The sequence below is a fragment of the Oculina patagonica genome, chromosome 4 (genome assembly GCF_052425735.1).
Source record: "Oculina patagonica isolate OP01 chromosome 4, crgOcupat, whole genome shotgun sequence".
Taxonomy (NCBI): domain Eukaryota; kingdom Metazoa; phylum Cnidaria; class Anthozoa; order Scleractinia; family Oculinidae; genus Oculina; species Oculina patagonica.
Genome location: NC_135761.1, coordinates 61,884,685 through 61,905,736, shown reverse-complemented (window position 1 = coordinate 61,905,736; position 21,052 = coordinate 61,884,685). Strand labels below are relative to the sequence as shown.

Sequence of the window (21,052 nt, the reverse complement as noted above, 5' to 3'; positions counted from 1 at the left end):
TTTCCAGCCCTGGATTAAAAGAGCACAGGTTAACTTAGGTCCAGCATATTTACATGTGTCAAGGGTGCCGTTGACCCTATTCGGCAGAACGGTGATAGCATATTGCCCTTATTAACGAATAAAAGCTAACCGCAAGCAAACCTGAGTGAAAGCTAACTGCAAGCAAACCGGCACAAAGTTAACCGCAAGAAAACCGAGGTAAAGCTAACCCAAAGCAAACTAGTGACGTTCGGTCATTCTGCCGTATAGGGTCACCACGTTTGAGAGCTCTGTTACACAATAGACTACTGAGATGCAAACAAGTGGCCTTGTTTCTTTTTTATATTTCTTTAAAAGTCTTTCAAGAATGTGAGTAAGCCAAACCAGCTTCCATAATAGACTGCTGGATTGACAAAAATTAACTTCTTCCAAAGTCTGCAGCTTTAGATCAAAATGAACCAATAACGACAATATTATCTATCACCTGAGCAGTAAGGAATTTTGAATTAATGATTGAAATTGCTTCGTAGCAGCTGTCATATACTGAACTGTTGCCTATTCTCAAATAAGAAAGTAAATGAACATGATTTCCAGTCTTTATCAAAGAATCTCTGGAAAAGAAAAGTAGGCTTTACTTCATTTCAACAAATATCTAAACTATCAGAAGTTCAGAAAGCCAACATTAAAATTTGTCAAGAAAGGTTATGTGCTATTCAAATTCCAAGTTCAAATTAAGACTTTCACCACATCATGCACCACAATAGTTCTTTAGACGACTATTCGCTTTATTCAACTGCTCACGAGGTACAAGTATCAGCAATTTTGCAGGATTTTAAGAGGCCATATTGTCACAGAACATCCTACAACATGTACATTAAATGCAAAGGTATTTACACATTTCAAAAACCAATAAAAAATTAAAATAAATAAAGCAACTTCACTCACTTGCCAGACAGATCAGTGATATGAACAAAAGTATCGTTGAAGGAAGCGAAGATGTGTGCCACAGCAAAAACATCTTCACCTTCACTGGCCTGAAATTAAAACATTAAACCAAATTCCAGATTTAGCAAATCGTTGCTTAAATTTCCTCAATACAACAATTCCAAGTTTTCACGGATATAAAACACCACTATACCTGAGGACCAAGAGAAATGTTTTGCTCGCCACCCTGTTGTTTTTGTCCCTTCCTAGGAGCCATACTATGGGAATTTTAAGAAAAATAATAGCACGACTACGTTAATGAATGATAAGAGATTTATTCTTTATCCTTTGAGAAATGGATGGTTCAAATTTAAGGGCGAGATTGAACAGATTCTAGCACAAATTTATTTCCACAAACCTGAAGGCTTCGCAGAAAGTTCGAAGAGGAAGATACCATAATGCACTGCGTGAAAAATAGATGGCGCGCATGCCCTTTCGAATGAAACCGCGCAACGCAGGCTCGATCTATCTGTCTGAAAACGTCTGAAAACGAAAGTTTTCTGTTGTTTCCGTTTTTTAGTTTCAAAAATTTTAGTTAATATGCCAGATAATCGGGCTAGGTACATTGCTACGGTATTACAGGCTGTTATCCTTGGTGCTGTAACGTATTACGGTGTAAAATGGTTGGTAGACGCCATGGATCCTACAAAAAAGAGTCGTTTGGCTGCACAGAAGCAGGTTGGTAACGCTGTTCTTGCGTCATGATAAAGCATAAAAGTTTTCCATAAGGAAACTGATCTTTAGATTGTGTATTTTAGCAATAAGATAGAGCCAGGAAGCCATGGCCGAAAAGATGCTAGCAAATGAAAGAGACTAGATAGAGGATCAAATTATTGGCTACATTATTTAACTGTCGATGATGCAAAAATGGTCGAGACTCTGTTCAAAATATTAGGTTATCAGGAACTGGGAGAGATTTGGTCAAAACTAGGAGTCCCCCAGAAAAAAAAAAAGTCTTGCAATCAGGATAGGTTTTCTGGATCACTCTAACAATGTAGCCCTCTAGGCAGACAGTACAGTCAGTCCTAAAAATTGCTACATGGAGCAGTAGGAATAATTCTTGGAACAGGTTTGTTGAAGTATAAAAGGACAAAACCAAGATTGAAAGGTAACAAACTTTACGGAAGTGCTGAGCCTAGTTTTATGACGTACACTGAATGAAACTGTGTCAGTTTGCCGTTCTTTCGTAAATTATTTGCTGCTTTTCTACTTTATTGACTCGCTCTTGTTGTGTGTTTACAAGTGTTATTAATTAAACTTTTTGCATCAATCCTTTTGTTTTGCGTAGTTAATTTTACTATGGCATTTCTGTGGTTGTGGTAGGCACCGCTGATTATTTCTTGTTCATAAAGTTCGCCAAATTTGCTGTTTTTCAACCATTTTTCCGATGGAACTGTCGCTTCCCGTAGAAAAATTTTAGCTTGGCAAAAGTAACGCAATCATTTTCCAAATAAGGTCAAACTAAGGTATACGAGCTGACAACGGGGATTGAGTGAACCAATCAGAATGCTAGAAATGCAATATTCGTGGCTGAAAATTTAATAATAACAATTATCCTGTGAAATCGCACGGAATATCGCCTGATACTTAGCCGACGAGGCCATAGGCCGAGTTGGCTAAAATCAGACGATATTCCGCAAGATTGAGCAGGATAATTGTTTAATTATTCAACAAATTGTCAATGAAACACAATTTGCAGAAAGAAAAAACTGACTGTAATAATGCAGCGCTTTACAAGATTTCGGACGAATCTTTGCAACCTAAGTATATCTGTTATGTACGGATGACAGATAACGTTAACATTTTGACGATATATGGGCAGCGCGCGCATGTGTTGAACAATAGCGGAGCTCCCAAGGCGCCAAAGGCGCCTTGTGCGGAGCCCCATAGGCAGACAAATGGTATGAAAGAAGGAACACTATCGAAATGAGTTTTCATGGTCAACATGGATAGCGGCATGGTTCGCGGGCGCGTACGTCGTACGTACGGAGTTGCGCAAGATGGCCGCCATAGTTTGATGGTAGAAATAGTGAAGCAAGAAGGCCGTATAAAGGCGGCCGTATAAAGGCGGCCGTATAAAGGCGGCCGTATAAAGGCGGCCGTATAAAGGCGGCCTTTAAAATTTAAAGAGGTTTGAAAAGAAAAACAAGAAGCAATGAAACAAAATGTGGCTGAAAATTACGTGTAGACTGAGTAATCGACCGCCAAAAAAGTGGACATTGAGAGCCATAATCGATCGATGACTTTCGTGTCTATCTGTAAAGCCAGCATCGTACATGAAGGAGCATTCGAAAGCTAAATCTGGTTGATAGAATAAACAAACCATTTTATTGCTACGGGGTAAAAAAAAAGGAAAAAAAAAGGAAAAAAGAAAAAAAAACTTGACCCTATGGGATTTGAACTGGCAACTTACCGATCCGCAGACTGGCACCTTACCGATTGAGCTAATCCAACAGACTCTGCGTTACTCGTTGAATATATCCTATATCAATGTAACAGATATTGTGGAGTCTACTAAACTGCTGCGAAACTATAACAGGATCGCGAAACTATTTTCTATTGCTAGAAAGCAGATAATTTACTGTACTCTAAAGTAATTTTTCGTGCCATGAGTAATGATTTTGCACCGCTTTAAGATTATTATTTTTGTCGTACTGCTGACATTCAGTTGTTTAACCGTGAGCTATTTAAATTTGTCTTGAACCTATAAACCGCCATAAACATTAGTGTACTTTGGCCGCTTATTCACTAGAATGAAAACATTGTAAGCTCCAGTGAAAATTAAATAAATGGGGAGCTCCGCTTTTAGGCTTGCCTAAATCTATATATTAATGTATAATATAAGGGGTATAGAATGGTCACCTAAATTAGCTTGAGTCTGGTCAATCTTTGGCTGAGTCTCAAAATCTCGGCTTTTAAAAACAAAGTCTCAACATCTCGTATTCATGTGAATTAAAGTCTCAGTCTTGAATTTTAAAACAAGGGTCTTGCCATCTCTTGGATCGACCAATATTGCTAAAGAAAATGGAAAAGAGCACTGTCACTGATAAAGCCTGGATTCATATGAGCATAATCCCAGATGCTCAGGAAATTAATTTTTGTAACTGTTTTTCTTGGCATATAGAGACAATGCCATACATAATTTATACATGTACATGCAGATATCCTGGAACCGAACTTAGGAAAACATACAAGTCATGCACCAACAAAGTTTTTTGTTACAAATAAAGAAGTTGTAGTAAATAATAAAGATGGTAAATTTTAAGCTCGGTAATAAATAATAAAGATAAGATGTTCTACATGACACGAGCATGGGACAAAGAAAAAATTCTGAGTCCCCGACGGGAATCGAACCCACAGCCTCCCAGATACCGGTTGGGCGCTCTAACCAACTGAGCTACGAGAGACTCGCTGTGAGCTTGGCCATTTTTACTAGGTTGATATGTGACACGCGTCCTACATACTGCTAGGATCAGCAATGTCAAGATTATAAAGTGTGTAGTAAATAATAAAGATGGTAAGTTTGATGATAAATGATGAACATGAATTGTTCAACAATGACACGAGCACGGGTAAAATGGCCCAGCTCACAGCGAGTCTCTCGTAGCTCAGTTGGTTAGAGCGCCCAACCGGTATCTGGGAGGCCATGGGTTCGATTCCCATCTGGGACTCAGAATTTTTTCTTTGTCCCATGCTTGTGTCATGTAGAACATCTTATCTTTATTATTTATTTCCGAGCTTAAAATTTACCATCTTTATTATTTACTACAAAACTTGATGAATTCAACATTGCTGATCCTAGCAGTATGCAGGACGTGTGTCACATATCAACCTAGTAAAAATGGCCCAGCTCACAGCGAGTCTCTCGTAGCTCAGTTGGTTAGAGCGCCCAACCGGTATCTGGGAGGCCATGGGTTCGATTCCCGTCGGGGACTCAGAATTTTTTCTTTGTCCCATGCTCGTGTCATGTAGAACATCTTATCTTTAAATAAAGAAGTTGTTTAATGTTACTTATCATTTGTTGTATTTTCATCACCTTATTGTTACTTAGTTTCGTGGGACTTAATTTTCTTGATTTTCAAAAAATCGCAAATTAAAGACCTGTGAAAATTAATTTAAAAAGTTTTCTATTGTATTTTTTTTTGGTTAATTACGCATTTTTGGCCAAATCGCGAAAATTAAGTCCCGCGAAATATATCTGTTCCATTTTCGCGAAATTAATTTACTGTGAAAATAAGTAGCAATTCACAATTTATGAGCGAATGAAGATGATGATGATGAATTTATTTTAATTTGTTATTTTAGGCTCAGCAACTGTTAAAGAAAATTGGTATCGAAGGAGTCAAGGTAAAATAAATAATCTGAAGCCCTTTCAGATGTAACTTGTTCTTTTCTCTGTTCAGATGTGAACAAAAAATGTAACTCAGCCAATATTTCTATATCATCCATATATCTCTGTATCTACTAATCAACGGTATTTTGAAATTCATCTTCATGTTTGCAGTTAAGTGAATATGAACTTACTGTAGCAGCAGATATTGTTGATCCTTTAATTCTACCAATCACCTGGAAGGACATAGGAGGACTCAGAGAAACAATTGATGAAATCAAGGTAGGGTAAGCACGGATGACCCGTTCTCGTACACAGAGCTGCTTGACCCTCTTATATTAGCCTGCAGAGCCTGAGTCATGGAGAACAAGTGGCTCTGGGGACACATGATTTGTTTGGTTAGATCTTTAACAAAGGAAATTTAAATTTAGCAAATCAAATCAACTGTTTTAAAATCCTTTTGTTGTAGGGGATTTGGAAATGGTTGATTTGATTGGTTAGATTTAAATTCTCTTTGTTAAAAATCCAGCCAATCGAATCATATGTCCCCAGAGCCACTTGTTCCTCGCCACAGGCTCAGCCGGCTAAGAGGGACAAGCGGCTCTGGGACGTGAATGTGGATGACCTTGATGTGGTGCCACTCTTGAGCACTGTATAGTGTTACAAGGTTACCTACATGTATTTTACTTTCTAATCAGAAATCACAGATGGACTGTCTTGCTTTTCCTTTTTAATTTATAGGAAACAGTAATTTTGCCAATTCAGCAAAAGGATATTTTTAAAAACTCTTCTCTTCTCAGTGCTCCTAAAGGTAAGAGAAGAAATTATTTCAATTGCATTTTTTGAAATAATTACAGAATGTGCAATGTAACACCTTTGTATGTGTATGTAGGGTTTCAAAATGTTTGAAGTAGACATCAGCAACTGGAAGAGTAAGCTGCTGTGACAATACCAAGCTTGTTTGTTGTGAGCTGATTGCTATGAACAGAGTGACTGGCAACATCTTATTATAAAGTAGCTGGCAGTATGCTGGCAGTCGCTGGCTTGTTTTGAAAACCCTAGTTGTGGTTAAAAAACAACAGAAATGTTCATTGTAATATGCACGCCTTTCTATTTTTTTCCTCTGTGTAGGTGTTTTATTATATGGCCCTCCAGGCTGTGGAAAAACAATGATTGCTAAGGCTACAGCAAAGGAAGCAGGTGGGTAGAAAAACAATTGAACAAAGTCACACACCATCAAAATCTTAAATAACTGAGTGAGCTTTTCTTTGGCTGATAAGAAGGTGGATTTAATAACAAAGCAATCACATTGTTTAGCAAGGTGGTCACAAGACCATGTTCTACTGGGTAGTACAGTCTGAAATAGTGCAAACTTTAAGTAAATTTTAATCTGTGTTTCTTAATTTCTTCCTATAATTAGCAGCAACTGTAATACTATAGTATATGTATGGAGACCCTAAAGGAAAATTTGAACATGTACATGTATGTATATACATGTATGTTGACGTCTAGGTAACCCTATTTTGTTGCCTTAGGTTGCCGTTTTATCAACCTTCAAGTTTCATCTTTAACTGACAAGTGGTACGGTGAATCACAAAAACTTGCTGCAGCAGTTTTTTCATTGGTGAGTGTGACTATTGGATTTGTATGCATTACAAATTAGTTATTAAAATATAACTTGTACTTTATCAGTAACGACTCTCTTTACTTTGTTGTGCAGGCAATAAAACTTCAACCATGTATAATATTTATTGATGAGATAGGTGAGTGGTTTTGTTCTTCAATAAATATTGATTAATAAAATTGATTTTTTTTTTTTGCTATGTTCTTAGTGAAGTAGCTCAGCAGGGCTTGAAAAAAAATCTTGAATTCTAGCTTGCCCTTCAGACAGGCAGCTATCAAATTTTGCTTGTAGAGGGCAGTTACATGCTTGTCTTAGTTGACTTTTTTTATGGATGACGCAGTGGCAGATGACTTGCCTGGGCCTTTACCCATTGTGCAAGTTAACTAAGAAGTTACTTGCCTAGTAAAAAAAACGATTTGCACTGGATGATCAAATGACACTAGTTTTTAGCTCCCTTATATAGTGAGTACAGTCACAAATAAATAGAACAAAGAGACAAAACTCAAGTTAACTTCAGAAAAATAAATGAACTGGCCAAGAATCATGAGTAACAGGATCTCTCAGTTTTATGGAGTTGAAAAACTTTTATTTTGTAGTTCCTATTTGAATAATAACTTGGGTACATGCAGCAGGTAGAACAACCAACGTTACCCAGTTTGATGCAGACTAGTGCATTTTATCACTAGCAGAATCTTAGGGATGGAGCTTTTTCCAAAATAAAACAAAAAACAATATTATTTTTGAGACTTCAAATTGCAGTTTTTTAGAGTCCAAAAAACAAATTTTGTAGTTTTAAAAGCCATCGCCTCTGGACCCATTTGACAAGTGAAGTCTGACATTATCATAAACCAACCAAACAATGCACTAGAAACGACATGTACATGTTGTTACCACTCGATTTATTGAAAACTCTATTTTAAAATTTGTTTCTTGAGAGAATGACACACATGTATGATTATGGTTGCTTTGGCTTTTGGTTGACTTACTTGCTACTTTCATGTTTTATTTTTTAGACTCTTTTCTTAGAATGCGTGACAAAGCTGATCACGAAGCCACAGCGATGATGAAGGCACAGTTCATGAGTCTTTGGGATGGTAAGCAGTTTGTGACAAATAGAGTAAAGATGCAAAACCTAAGCAATCACAAAATCTCTTTTGACACTCAAGTGAAAATCATCCCTAGATCCACAAGTTCCTACATGTTTTTTTTTTTTTTTACAAACTTTCCAGTAGTTGACACTGTATTGATTTTGTAAGGTAAAATAGTTTTTGATCACTATTGATTGTTTTACAGGGCTGATGACTGACGCTTCCTGTCAAGTTGTTGTTATGGGTGCAACTAACAGACCTCAAGATGTTGACAGAGCTATCCTCAGAAGAATGCCGTGCATGTTTCATGTTGGATTACCAGTAAGTAATAACAAAATTGGGTGAGTTAATTTTTGAAATTGACTGAGTGAGAAACACAAGGGTGCTTTGAAATTACTGGTATGATGGTAAACCTTGTACTGTAGTCCGTAGGGCTCATTCAGTCTTATTACCTATGGTTACTCTTTATTTCTTCCTTCATCCTAAAAAATGCAATGGTATTCTCTCAGTTCTGTTTGAACATGTAGAAGCACAGAACAGCTAACACCAACCAATATGAGCACTATCCAGAAAATGTGTAATTAGACACCCTGGGCATGCAAAGAATCAATTTCTGTAGAGTGATTAGGGCACCATTGCATCATTGCAAATAGCCTGAGTTAAATTCATAAACTTCGACTCATAAGACATAATTATTTTGCTTACAATACAGGCTGTGTAATAAATACACATTAATAATAAATGGTTGCCATTTTATTAGTTGTTTGTTTTATACATCCCAATCTTGGTGGATCACCTTTGAATTGTTTTTGCTTATGACATTATTTTTGACATCTCTCATCAGGATTCAGAACAGCGAAAAGAGATCTTAAAAATTATTCTAAAAAGAGAAAAGGTAAATAACTTCATATATCACTGTGGTGTCACTTACGTCTAATTTTTCCTTATGATAACAGTACTTTGCCGGCTGAAAGTTGACAAGAGTGAAGAAAATGGTCATGTTAATGATCTTGTCTTGTTTGGGCAGCTTTGGAGAAACCCTGATTTAACCATGTTACAGTTACAAATACTATTAATGCAAACATCTGACAGGACACTAAAATGATTCAGAAATTGTGCAAAAATAAGTTGAAAGAAACATCTTTGGTCTTTATTGTCATTTGGTGCATATATATACAGAAATAGCTAAAAACTGTTTCAGACAATGCACTGACAGTACGTAGTTTACACATTGTAGTCTATTTTCATTCACAAGGCAAATTTCATCATATTAGATTAAAGAATACAACAAACTGTATTTACCGGTATAAACATTTTGATACCCGATTTTACCAGTTTAATTACCTTTGCTTTTAGCTTGAAGAAGATGTTGATCTTGATGAATTAGCAGAAATTACTGAGGGGATTTCTGGCAGTGGCCTGAAGGAGATCTGTAAGTTTATTAATGCAAGTGTATAATACCGGTATTTGAGATTTAGGATAGAGGGGAAGTAGGAGTTATTAGAAATTAGCAGTCAGCAATTTAAAACATGTGCAGAAAGCAAGAAAATAAGTTCTGTACTTTTGTTGAAGAGGAGAGTGGCTTGGATGTTTGTGAATTACATTCCTTAGTGCTTAAATTTCTGAAATGATGAATACAATGGAAGTAAATTATTATTACGTAGTTATTATGATCATATCTTTTTATTAACTTAGGTCGTGTAGCAGCTATGTCTTGTGTAAGAGATTACGTGAAAACCAGAAGCAACTCGCCATCATTGTAAGTTGTTTGCTGTGTTTGTATTTTTTGTTCAACAATAATTATTTTAATTATTTAATAAATATTGTCTTAATGTCATAAAAAATGTTGTGGTTATATATATATATAAATATTGTCTTATACATTTTTTTCATGTGGTAACAAATTATCCCGGCATAATTAATCAGGTTAAAGGGTACAAAGAAATAGAGAATTATCTGTTCTGTGTTGTTTTCGCATATTAACTGGAAATATAAATAAAAAGAGACTAACCTTCTGTTCAAATTATCTGTTTTATCTCCCTGAACAGGAACAATACACTAGACGAAAATGTCAAAACAAATCTTCGTGCAATCAGAATGCATGACCTTGTAGCAGCTGTCGAGCGATCGGGATCAAGTGTAACTCTCCAGAGCTGACCACACCCAAAATATATTGCTACAACTGTCATGTTATGGTTTATCAAACACATCTTTGACCAATCAGAATGCGCAAGTGTTCTCCTGGCAGCTGTCAAGTGATCAGGATCAAGTGTAGCCCTCAAGAGCTGACCATGCCCAAAATCTGTTGCTATAACGTCTATAACTGTTGTGTTACAGTTTATTAAACACATCTTTGACAAATCAGAATGCACAATCTTGTTGCAGCCGTGAAGCGATCAAGTGTAGTTCTTCATAGATGACCGTGCCCAAAATCTGTTGCTATAACGTCGGTAACTGTTGTGTTACAGTTTATTAAACACATCTTTGAAAAATCAGAAATATGCACAATCTTATTGCAGCCGTCAAGCGATCAAGTGTAGTTCTTCATAGATGACCATGCCCAAAATTTATTCCTACAACTGTTGTGTTACAGTTTGTTTTACATATCTTTGTCCAGCCTGGATGCATAATCTTGTATCGGCTGCAAGCAATCAGGATAAAGTGCAGCTCTCCAGAGATAGCCATCTCACTTCTACTTTGGTTGTTGGAAGATCGACTTCTTCCGTGTTTGGTCGCATTTATGGTCATGTGACCATTGTCAAACAAGAGAAATGAAAAGAACTGGTCAACTTTGATAACCAGTGAAAATGTTTGCTTTGTAAAAATGGTCATAAAAATGATTTGACAAGAATAATTTTAAAATACAGTTTCTCTCAAGTGGAGAGGGTGTCTGGATAGCAAAGGCTGGCCTATAATTTTACATTAAAATAACAAAGAAATAAAATAGTAAGCCTCCATTTTTTCAAATACCCTACCCAGCCAATATTGCAATAATACTTTAATCGCTTTATTTATTTTAACCTAGATGTACTTGCTTCATTTTCAAAAAACCATTGAAGTGCTAGCCTCTGTTCTTTAAAATGACAACCCGTCAAAGTGTTAGGTCATTAAAAGATAAAATAGACTGTCCACAGCCTCTCGATTTTTCAACGCAAAGAAGCAAACGAAGCAAGCGCGAAGCGCGAGCGTGCCGGGGGAGGGGGGCTACTACTATGTGTAAACTTTGCCATGCCAGTTTCCTTTGTAACCCAGTACAAAGTTGATACTCTCTGCCCACGGCAGTGAATTTTATGGGTAAGGGTAGCCTAGCGCAGAGACGAGTGTTGTGCATAAAGAGTTACATGTAAAGGGTCAATAAAATAAAATGAAACATTGGAGAAATTGTAACCTGAGTCCTATGATGTTCCATTGAGAGCAAGAGTGAGATGTGTTGTGCGTGGTCTGAATGATGACAGCAATGCCTGAGTGTGATGAGCCAATCAATTGTGCAAACCCATGCCAAGCACAGGAAAACAAGTTGCCAGTGGGTAAATTGGTCTACCAGTTTTGTTAACAGTGCTCAGCAGGGAAAACATGCAAGATTCTCTATGCAGACTTTCTTTTGGCTTGTCACACAATCTTTCACGCAAGTCATTCTATTGTAATTTTAAATATTTTTATTACATTGGCTTCCTGTCCGCTATCGTTTAATTTAAAAAATTCTCTTACTGGTCTACAAAGTTCTCCATGGGGCATCGCCTTGCTACATGCAAGAGTTACTTTACTATTACACCTCTCGGAGATTTTTAAGATCATCTACACAGCACCTTCTGGCGACCCCCAAAGCAAAATTAAAAACGTATGGAGAGAAAGTGTTTGTTGTGGCAGCCCCAAGACTGTGGAACACAATCCCACTTGAACTTAGATTAAGTCCTTCTATTGACATTTTTAAGAGACATTTAAAAACGTACCTTTTTAAACAGGCTTTTTAATTATTTTATTTTTTAGGTACATTTGAACTTATATTTGTAAATATCCGTTTTTTAAATTTTTAGAGTTTTTAACTTTTTAACATCATTTTATTAATGTTTTTATTGTAAAGCGCCATGGGCAATCCTTAGCGGGAAATACATAAACTGGTCCTGAAATTAGCCTACGTGTAGCCGTACCCAACGTACTGGTTTTGAGGATATTTCGTAGCTTTTATTTTGCTCGGTAGAAAAAATTACGTCATGAGACTTCAGGATTCAAGTTTAAACTTGCCCGATTTCCCATCGCTCTTTGCTGGCTTGGCTCTTCCCGCTGAAAATACCTCGTGATAGGTCACGTGCCAAGCTGAGCCAATCAGCAGTCGTTAATTGAATTTCCCGCACTTTTCTCTCGTGAAATCTTGGCGCGTAATTCATAATTCGTCTTCCATCGTCGAGTCCTCAGGTAAGGGGTTTGTATGATTGTTATTTGTGTTGTTAGAGTCCAGAATTTTAGAGATATCACATAAGGCGTCTCTGATCAATTCGACTGGAGTTCTTTTCGATTTCCTCGTAGTAAAATCGATCAAAAGTCTCATAGTTTTATCCAAATAGACAATGAGTGCGGAGGTTGCGAGGTCTGCTCGGTGCCGCCATTTTGGTTTAGGAGCAAAGAAATCGTCGCTTTATATTCGAGTTTACTGTGCGATCGTTCAAATTTTCGAACCTCTCGTTGTTTTGAAGGGTAAGGAAGATGTATCAAGGCGGAATATTTTCATTTGGTAGCGAATTTGAATGATATTATCGGGAAAGCTCGAGGGATACAATACCATAGAAGCGTGCTCTGCACAAGCGACGAGTCTTCCTCGCTCGTCGATATTTTCGTCTGAAACCATCAACTTCTAGCATTGCAAGGTATCGAATGCTTGTTAAAACATTAAATCTGAATCCAAATTGTACCAAGATCCTATATAGCGGGTTTTCTTATCACCTTTGCACGTTCAATAATGTGTACTGAACATTCAGCGCGGGAATGAATTGTTCGCTTTCCCGCCAATTTATTTGAACCTCGAGCTCTCGAAGATATCTCCATCAAGCTTCCCTATTCAGGCTGTTTTTTCATTAATCGTGCAGAACTCGCAGGCATTAAATTGATTGATTCTTCTGATCCAAGTTTGATTGCTCGAAATATTTTTGCCGTAGAATTTTGAAACGGCAACTAGCTTGATCGATTTGTACTCGTGTCCATTTCCTCGACGATTCGGTGTCAGAAATTGTACTTGAGCGTATACTTACCTTTTATATGCCATCGATAGTTGCAAGATGGTTCAGTTAATAGACGACTTTTTTAACATAAATTTAGTACTTTATATTTGGCTAAAGTTCATCTTGATACAGTAATTTTAAATTAACAAACCATCAGCGCTTACCTTAGCTAAGCTGTTGACTTGCAGACGTGTAAATATTCAAGAAAGATCGAAAAAATTTTTCCGAGTTTTATAAGATCTCCGATCCAAATAGCATAGTGGATTTGAGTTTTGCAGTTTCTATTTCATGAACTTGTAATATGTATCAATATTATTCTCGGAAAGAATTGATGAATATCACCAGTTCATAAATTATTGCACGTTGTGCTATTCCTTGTACAAAATTTAAAACATCCCCTTGTGAGTCTGGTGTGACATCTGAGCCTCTACAAAATAAAAGGCAATAGGGTATGTAGAACTGAAGTGATCTCAATTAAAAGTCAGGTATAAAGTATAGGAGAGACTTGTTAAGTACACAAACAGCTTTGTCAAGAAATCCAGTTTGATTCTATTTTCTCTCATTTCAGACTGTCCTTCAATTTGATCTACTACACGTTCACCTTCACTTCTATTAACAAAATGTTTGAAGCAAGACTTCCACAAGGAAATGTACTCAAAAAGGTTCTGGAGGCCATCAAAGACTTGGTACCTAATGCTAACTGGGATTGTGCGGGTACTGGTATAACTGTCCAAGCCATGGATAGCAGTCACGTCAGTTTGGTATCACTGTCACTAGGCTGTGATGGATTTGAGCCATACAGATGCGACAGGAACATTATCCTCGGCATGGACACTGGTACGCTGTCAAAAATTCTCAAATGTGCAAGCAATGACGACAGCATCACAATCAAAGCTGAAGATTCTGGCGATACAGTGTCGTTTGTCTTTGAAAGCCCAAGTAAGTACTGCTTTTGTGGTTCTTCCACTGATTGTTTAGTGGACATTTGGCATTCTTAGCTTGACCATTGCTTTTGTGCTGTGTTCTTGAACAAGACACTATTCTCAGTGTCCCACCATCACCCAGGTGTATTTACTAGTAGTGGTGGATTTTTGTGGCTGGCTTAATCACAATACATGTGATCCTTTAGCCTTTCAATGGGCTTTTGTCTATCACTTCTAGGGGGAGGGAGTCCTGGTGCATTTTCCCCCAGGGATTTTTTTGAAACAGGTATGCCAGAAAATCCATTTTCTGGCATTTTGGGCCCTAAAAGCCAAAGCTGCCTGTCTTGACCTGATGATTGAAGTAGCCAGGGTAACCTTTCAGAGTAAACGGCCAAGTTCCCTGGCTGGGAGCTCTTATTACAATCCTGCTGCAAGAGTTATTTTTTTACCCAAGAATACAACACTTGACCCAGACCAGCACTCAAACCCGGACTGCTTGATCCCGAGTCAAATGTGTTAATCATTAGTCTACCATGCCTACATAAAACATGTTTACCTTCATGTAGGTGACTTATTAGTTGATTGAATTTTTGTTTCTTTTCACAGACCAAGAAAGAATCTGTGACTACAACATGAAACTTATGGATATTGATAGTGAGCATTTAGGAATACCGGTGAGTCAGGCAGGCAATAGCACAATTTAATGTCTTAAGCAAGGAATGCCATAGTTATTAGTTTCTGTCCCATTGCATGTCACCTTCGTACAATAAAAAAAATCCAATTCATTAAGCATATTTACTTGTGACGTGAGTAGAGCCATTAAATGTTTTTTTTTTTCCAAGTCAAAACTTAGAATCGTTTAGTTAAAAGAAGATTTCTATTTGACCAGCTGCCAATTGTATTATTTTTTATTTAGGACCAAGAGTATGATGCTGTTGTGACTATGCCATCATCAGAGTTCCAGAGAATATGCCGTGACCTCACGCAGATTGGAGACTCAGTAAAAATAAACTGCACAAAGGAAGGTGTAAAGTTCTCAGCCAGTGGAGACCTTGGTGATGGAAATGTTCTTCTTAAACAAAGTGCCAGTGTGGACAAAGAAGAAGAACAGGTCTGTTTTAATCATGTTCATCTTCTATTTTTAAACTAGAAATAATATAAATCTTCTATTTGTATGGGCATACCTGTCACTTACTGACAGTCTTTTTTTTTTGTGCCAATAGGGCACATAGGCAACATTTAAGAAATTCTTCTTTGGGTTTAAAGTTTTTAGAACTTTTCTGTACATTTTTATGAACATTTTTAGGGTTTTCTTGCACTAAGAATTATGAGTAAATGTATCGTAGCCATCTTTTTCGGGACAGTCGATTGAAAAGCGCCACAAATTAATGTGCTGTATCTGGAGCTATAAACATCCTTTATTTACTTGAACTTTTTTTCTGATTGCAGATTTCAATTAAACTCAATGAACCTGTGGAACTTACATTTGCTCTCAGATATCTAAACTTCTTCACAAAGGTACATGTATACATAGAGAAAATTTTACCAGTACATTACACGAGGGAACAGACCTGAAATTCATATGAAAATATGACTGTGCTACAGACACCCAGAATACATATATGAACAGTGGAGTTTGTTGGTGTACTGTTTAAGGCTAAAGCAGGTTGTGACCAACACCGTTATTATGCCTATAATTTATTGTCGTTATTAAAATGTGGGAATATCAGGGATAGAAATCCCTCTTGGGTTAAATCAATAACTGGGCTAGTTTACAACTTCTTAAATTTATCTTCAAACTTTGTTACTGACAGACTTTTTCATTCTTCTTGTTCAGGCCACTCCATTATCCAGCACTGTAACCATGTCACTGAAGGACGATGTTCCACTTGTCATTGATTACAAAATTGGAGAAATAGGCAACCTCAAGTAAGTCAACTGAAAAACTTGCTGTTAAAAGGATCTATTCTGATAGGATCGTGAGTCATCAGGGTGTTAGAACAAGGCAAGGACTCTTTCTGGACCCTAAGCCTAAACCTTAACCCTAACCCTATGGTGGTCTATTCTGCCAACTTATTTTGCCAGTACCTTCGCCTTTTGTTATATCGAGGTTCCACTGTACATGTATATGTTGATGAGCAAGACCACATGAAATTAAATAGTCCACAAATCCTTTTCACCCATTCCCACCTTTTGTGAGCCTGGAAAAATATAAGAGGGTAATGCCACTTTTAACCACTTTCAGCAAGTACATTAAATGTTCGTTAAATTCCTGGCTGTGAAATGAACCCCTTTTCAAACTGATACTCCAACTTGCTACAACTCACACCCAGTAATTGGTTTGCTTTATTACAGCCACTCACACAATAAGACTACTCTGGTTAACTGTTCTGTTTAGAAAAAACGTCTCTAATCAACTGCTTATCTACTTCTAGATACTACCTTGCTCCTAAGATCGACGAGGAAGAACCAATGACCAATGATGACTAGGAATCAGAAGTGTTGTCGATGTATCATAAACTGATTGGATTAAAATTCTTTTATTATCGTCAAGGTGTACATAAAAAATAAACCAATACCTGAAGCAAGCTTTCAGAATGACTTAGCATTAAATGGCTCATTGTGATTGAAGAGAATTCTCCAAGAAGTTTCCAACAGATGAAAGCAAATTATTACACCACATATTTATGGAAAGTGCTTCATTATCTTTTGAGGCAACTTCAAAGACGAAAGGGTTTTAAAAAGGATAGGTTGTATTGTCTTCCAATTTATTGTTCTTGCTTCAAATAAAAAGAAAAGTGAAAACGTCTGTGTTATCTTCTTGTTTATATTATAAAAAAAGATCAGGGGTGCTGAGCATACTGAAGAAACCAATGTCCAATCAACTGAAACAGATAGCATCTACCCTATAATGGGCATTAGTATATACCACAAGTAAAATAAAGCTTTTTGCGCCTGCTGATTGGTTAACTTGGAGGTGATTAGCAAAGTACTATTCACCTCCGAGCAGCTAAAGAGAAACAAACTGCCTTCTTGTGTCGCTTTGTTTACTGAAAGTGATGTTTTAGTCCGCTAGTTATTCAACTTGTGTGGTATATACTAAAACAATTATTCACCTCAGTGTCGGTGAATGTGGTGGATATTTTTACCTCGCTGCTTCTTGGCTTGGTAAATATCCACCACAATTCACTTCCACTTCAGTGAATAATTGTTAAATATTCGTGGTCTTGGTTCTGGACTAAATCCTCGGAGCACATACAATTCAGGGTTCAGATGGGTCATGCAAAACCTGGAAAGTCATGGAATTTTAGAATTGCATTTTCTAGGCCTGGATGGGTCATGGAAAATGGTATTCATTGTACAAAATGAATTAGGCAGGTTATTTTTTTGTGAAGAAAAGGATAAAAACATACCCAACCAAGATAATTTTTTAAAATTTCCAAGAAAAATGGTCAAATTCAAGACATGGAATTTTAAAAGCTCAAGAGTATGAACCCTTATACATGTACGTGTATGGCTACCAAAGATCATTCAGGACTAGAAAGTGTGGTAATGGGAGAATTAGTGTTTTTCAACTGAGATGAGAGAAATGCCTCAAAGGCAGAAAATGTTTGAAATGATCTCCAACTGAAGACAGCTTGTTTGGCAAAATGGCAATTAACATGAGGCCCATTTTAAGGACACAGTAGACCAAGCAGACTTGAGAACAATTAAAACCAGATCCTGACAATGCCCCCAGTTCCCCCCCCCCCCCCAAAAAAAAAAAGCACCAATAGTGTTTGGGATAAAAATAGAGATAAAGTGGTTTGCCAAGATTTCCAGTATACAGTCAACTCTCTCTAAGACGGACACATTCGGGACTGGCCACAGCTGTCCGTCTTAGAGAGGTGTCTGCTCTGTAGAGAGTCGAGGTAACACGACACCATTAATCCGAGATAATAAAGCTAAACCTTTGCGCAATGCAACAAACCTTTGCTAACTGTAACAAGACTAAAATAATAAAACTTATTTGCTTGTTAAAGCAAAAATTGAGAGCTTCTTCAAACTCTACTGTAATACTGTAAGTAGAATACACATAAGCAGAAAAGTAAGCTGTTAAAGCGTCATTGTTTTTGGTTAGTAAGCTTGGTATACACATATCCTTTGCTTTAGGTCGATACGAAGTTTGGAAGTATTTGCACAAACAAAAAATGACAGAAAACACTTCTCAAGTGTCCTTTAATGATTTCAAAGTGTGTCTTAGAGAGGTGTCCATCTGGTTACAGTAAAATGACTGAAAACGGCAGGGACCATCACTAGGTGTCCATCTTATGGAGGTGTCCGTTAAGAGAGAGTTGACTGTAGTCCACTCTCAACATGTTTTCCAAGGAATCTCTGTGAACTTTCCAAATGGTTTGCTAAAGCAATGTAAACCTTCAAATGCCCAAATTATGAGATTTACTGAAACTAAGGTGTGACGTCTTCTCGTACAGGCATTGAAACTTCCAAGAGATACAACTCAAGGGGAATTTGTCTAATCTTCCCTAATTTGGGGAAAGGGTAGATTAACATTTCTAAGAGAAACCTTGTCAGCGAAGTATAATATTTCCAAAAATTTCAGTCAAGGCAATTTCTCATGCAATCAATAGTTGTTGGGTTTCTTTCTTAATCTGCAAAATCATGCATCTCTTTTTACTGGAATCAAATATTCCAAAACCCAACTTCATTTTTAGTGCCTGTGATGGCAACTGCAGCTTCAGGAGTGCTACAGTTTGTGATAGTGACCCCGGCCCTGTTGTCAGCCGCACCATCCAACCTTAATCTGCATTTCCAATTAAAATAAGAGACTGTGACACAAGGATCAAATGTTGACATGTGATATATGCATTTATTAACAGTACTTAGCTTTCACAAATTGGCAGGTTCATTTCAAAATTACATTACATCTTGTTTTAAAAATGCCAACAATGTAGTAAATAATAATTATTATACCTAAAACCTGACCTACAACCAAACATCAATGAAAACCAAATAATTTGACCATAATTATTAAAATAATTAAAAAGCAAAACCAAGACTCAACTAGTATTCTAATTTACACATCAAAGTATCTTTTCATACAGCTTGTACAGCTTTAGACCCTAAAATAATAAGTCATATGGCCTTGATACCCTCAAACCTGCCAGTGATAATGAATTTACATGGAATATGTCGCACCATCTCATGTCACACTATCTAATGTCACATAATTTGAACTTTAACAATGTGCAAAATTAACTCCAAACAGGTAATCTATGGAAAGGAACTGTTGCAAATACAAAAGATAACAGATCTGAAAATGCAATTATTTTAAGGTAATTCCCTAGAAATAGAACTGCTCATAGATTTCCAACCAAACTTTGCCAGTTGGTTGTTTACCTAAAGGGAAGTTAAATTTTGAAATAAAAAAGGGGGATCACCGTATTCGTTTAGGAGCAGGAAGACCTTATATTTACCATATAATTCCTTATATTTCCTTTGCGAGTTCTGGCAAAGTACACGTTTTCGGTGATAATGTATTATTCTGCCATAGAAATTGATCTGTATTCATACTATAGAAAGAATTTGATCACCACTTTCGAACTAAGAGAAAAAAATGATAGGTCACCGAACTCGTTTACGAGAAAACGATGATTTCTCTCTCTCGCGAGCCAAGCCGCATAGAAAAAACCGCCATTTTGTTTATGTGCGCGCGCTAATTACGCGTAAAATTCTGCGCAGTAAGGATGCGCAATGCAATACTAGGGAATCACCTTAACTTTAATCAACTGACAATTAATTAATTAATACAGGCTACAATAACAAATGCTGGTGATAAACAGTTACATAAAAACATGTTATTAAAAATACCACATACAAATTAAGTGACTGATAAAATTGCAGCTGATTTTTATTGAGAGATTTATGTTACATCACCATACAAAGATTTTTATTTTTAGAGCAAAAATAAATATGAATAAATATGCGAGTACAATGAATCAACTCATCACGTTGCACAAGTTTTAGAGGCATTAAAAAGAAATTTTAATCCAATTTTCCCATGGATGTTGGAAGTTTGACCCCGGGGAGGAGGGGGGGAGGGGAGTGGACTCCCATATGAAAGGCACGGGGGTTCTTGTCGTTGCGCTAAGGGGTGTAAATTAAGAATGTAGGTCTCAATTAGGGTGTTCAGAAAAGAAAGCCAATATTTTTAGAGGTCAAGGCTCTCATTAAGGGTTGCATTTGAAAAAATATAAAACACTGTCACACTGAGTTGGCAGTATAGACCCCAGGGGGGGTACTCCGGCTTGTTAATGACGGGGATGATCGAAGGATTTTTTTGGGTTTTAAATTTTCGATTCCGGGATTTTTTGGGTTGGAAAATTTGGCAAGTATTTTTTTGGGTATCTTGATTTTGCTAGGGGATTTTTTTGGGTATTAAAAACGAACTTATGTGCCTTGGCGCGGCCTTTGCGTATTTATGGTATGATGAATAAACAAAACGAGCGTTCTTTGTGTTATTTTATTGCACCTCCTGGCAATTTAGGGGTAATTTGACAAGGGATTTTTTGGGGGGTTATTTTTGGTTCAGGGATTTTTTTGGGTAACGTCGGAAGACTTTGGGATTTTTTTGGGTCCTGAATTTTGCCTCCATTCGATCATCCCCGTCATTTACAAGCCGGAATACCCCCCTGGGGTATAGACCGATCAGCCATGGAAAATGATATCTTTGAGGGGTTCAAAAAAAGCTGGAGCCATGCCCAGATTGATCTCCTTCAGGGGTTAATCCAAATTTTCTGATGAGCATTACTGTCCCTTTCATACAGGAGTCCCCAGTTTAACTGGATAACAGTAGAAGGTATTTGGCTCCCAAGAGCCAATGGAAGGAAAAGGAATAAACACTAGCCTCACCT

General features: G+C 37.1%; 3 protein-coding genes across 4 annotated transcripts in view; 2 read left to right on the top strand and 1 right to left on the bottom strand.

Annotated features, from left to right (window-relative positions):
• The window catches only part of LOC144647823 (small ribosomal subunit protein uS11), a 121,317-nt gene that overhangs the window by 6,590 nt on the left and 93,675 nt on the right, over window positions 1-21,052 (bottom strand). Inside the window, exons 1-3 of one of the 2 annotated variants that reach the window (XM_078507536.1) lie at window positions 1,322-1,349; window positions 1,118-1,181; window positions 925-1,013 (exon numbers count right to left, since the gene is read on the bottom strand). In XM_078507536.1, the coding sequence (XP_078363662.1) occupies window positions 925-1,013; window positions 1,118-1,180 (152 nt within the window). In that variant the 5' untranslated portion in view covers window position 1,181; window positions 1,322-1,349. Of the gene's footprint in view, window positions 1-924; window positions 1,014-1,117; window positions 1,184-1,321; window positions 1,350-21,052 lie in introns of those variants that run through there. The other variant, XM_078507537.1, reaches the window with a different exon arrangement.
• On the top strand, window positions 1,431-11,392 carry LOC144647789 (outer mitochondrial transmembrane helix translocase-like). Its single transcript, XM_078507487.1, has 13 exons — window positions 1,431-1,641; window positions 5,269-5,310; window positions 5,468-5,575; window positions 6,035-6,104; window positions 6,425-6,493; window positions 6,829-6,917; window positions 7,014-7,056; window positions 7,931-8,011; window positions 8,211-8,326; window positions 8,850-8,900; window positions 9,362-9,437; window positions 9,701-9,764; window positions 10,054-11,392. Exons 1-13 carry the CDS (start codon window positions 1,504-1,506, stop codon window positions 10,160-10,162), a joined length of 1,056 nt encoding a protein of 351 aa, XP_078363613.1. The 5' UTR covers window positions 1,431-1,503; the 3' UTR covers window positions 10,163-11,392.
• LOC144647818 (proliferating cell nuclear antigen-like) lies at window positions 12,394-16,950 on the top strand. Its single transcript, XM_078507530.1, has 7 exons — window positions 12,394-12,418; window positions 13,787-14,157; window positions 14,748-14,815; window positions 15,058-15,252; window positions 15,591-15,659; window positions 15,979-16,070; window positions 16,577-16,950. Exons 2-7 carry the CDS (start codon window positions 13,839-13,841, stop codon window positions 16,629-16,631), a joined length of 798 nt encoding a protein of 265 aa, XP_078363656.1. The 5' UTR covers window positions 12,394-12,418; window positions 13,787-13,838; the 3' UTR covers window positions 16,632-16,950.

What these genes read in the sequence shown, in the direction of transcription:
- LOC144647789 (XM_078507487.1), top strand. Translation starts at nt 1,504, where the DNA reads ATGCCAGATAATCGGGCTAGGTACATTGCTACGGTATTACAGGCTGTT. An exon ending in TTGGTATCGAAGGAGTCAAG is followed by an intron (nt 5,311 to 5,467) that starts GTAAAATAAATA and finishes TCATGTTTGCAG; the next exon opens with TTAAGTGAATATGAACTTAC. An exon ending in CTGCAGCAGTTTTTTCATTG is followed by an intron (nt 6,918 to 7,013) that starts GTGAGTGTGACT and finishes TTTGTTGTGCAG; the next exon opens with GCAATAAAACTTCAACCATG.
- LOC144647818 (XM_078507530.1), top strand. Translation starts at nt 13,839, where the DNA reads ATGTTTGAAGCAAGACTTCCACAAGGAAATGTACTCAAAAAGGTTCTG. An exon ending in GTTTGTCTTTGAAAGCCCAA is followed by an intron (nt 14,158 to 14,747) that starts GTAAGTACTGCT and finishes TTCTTTTCACAG; the next exon opens with ACCAAGAAAGAATCTGTGAC. An exon ending in TGGACAAAGAAGAAGAACAG is followed by an intron (nt 15,253 to 15,590) that starts GTCTGTTTTAAT and finishes TTCTGATTGCAG; the next exon opens with ATTTCAATTAAACTCAATGA.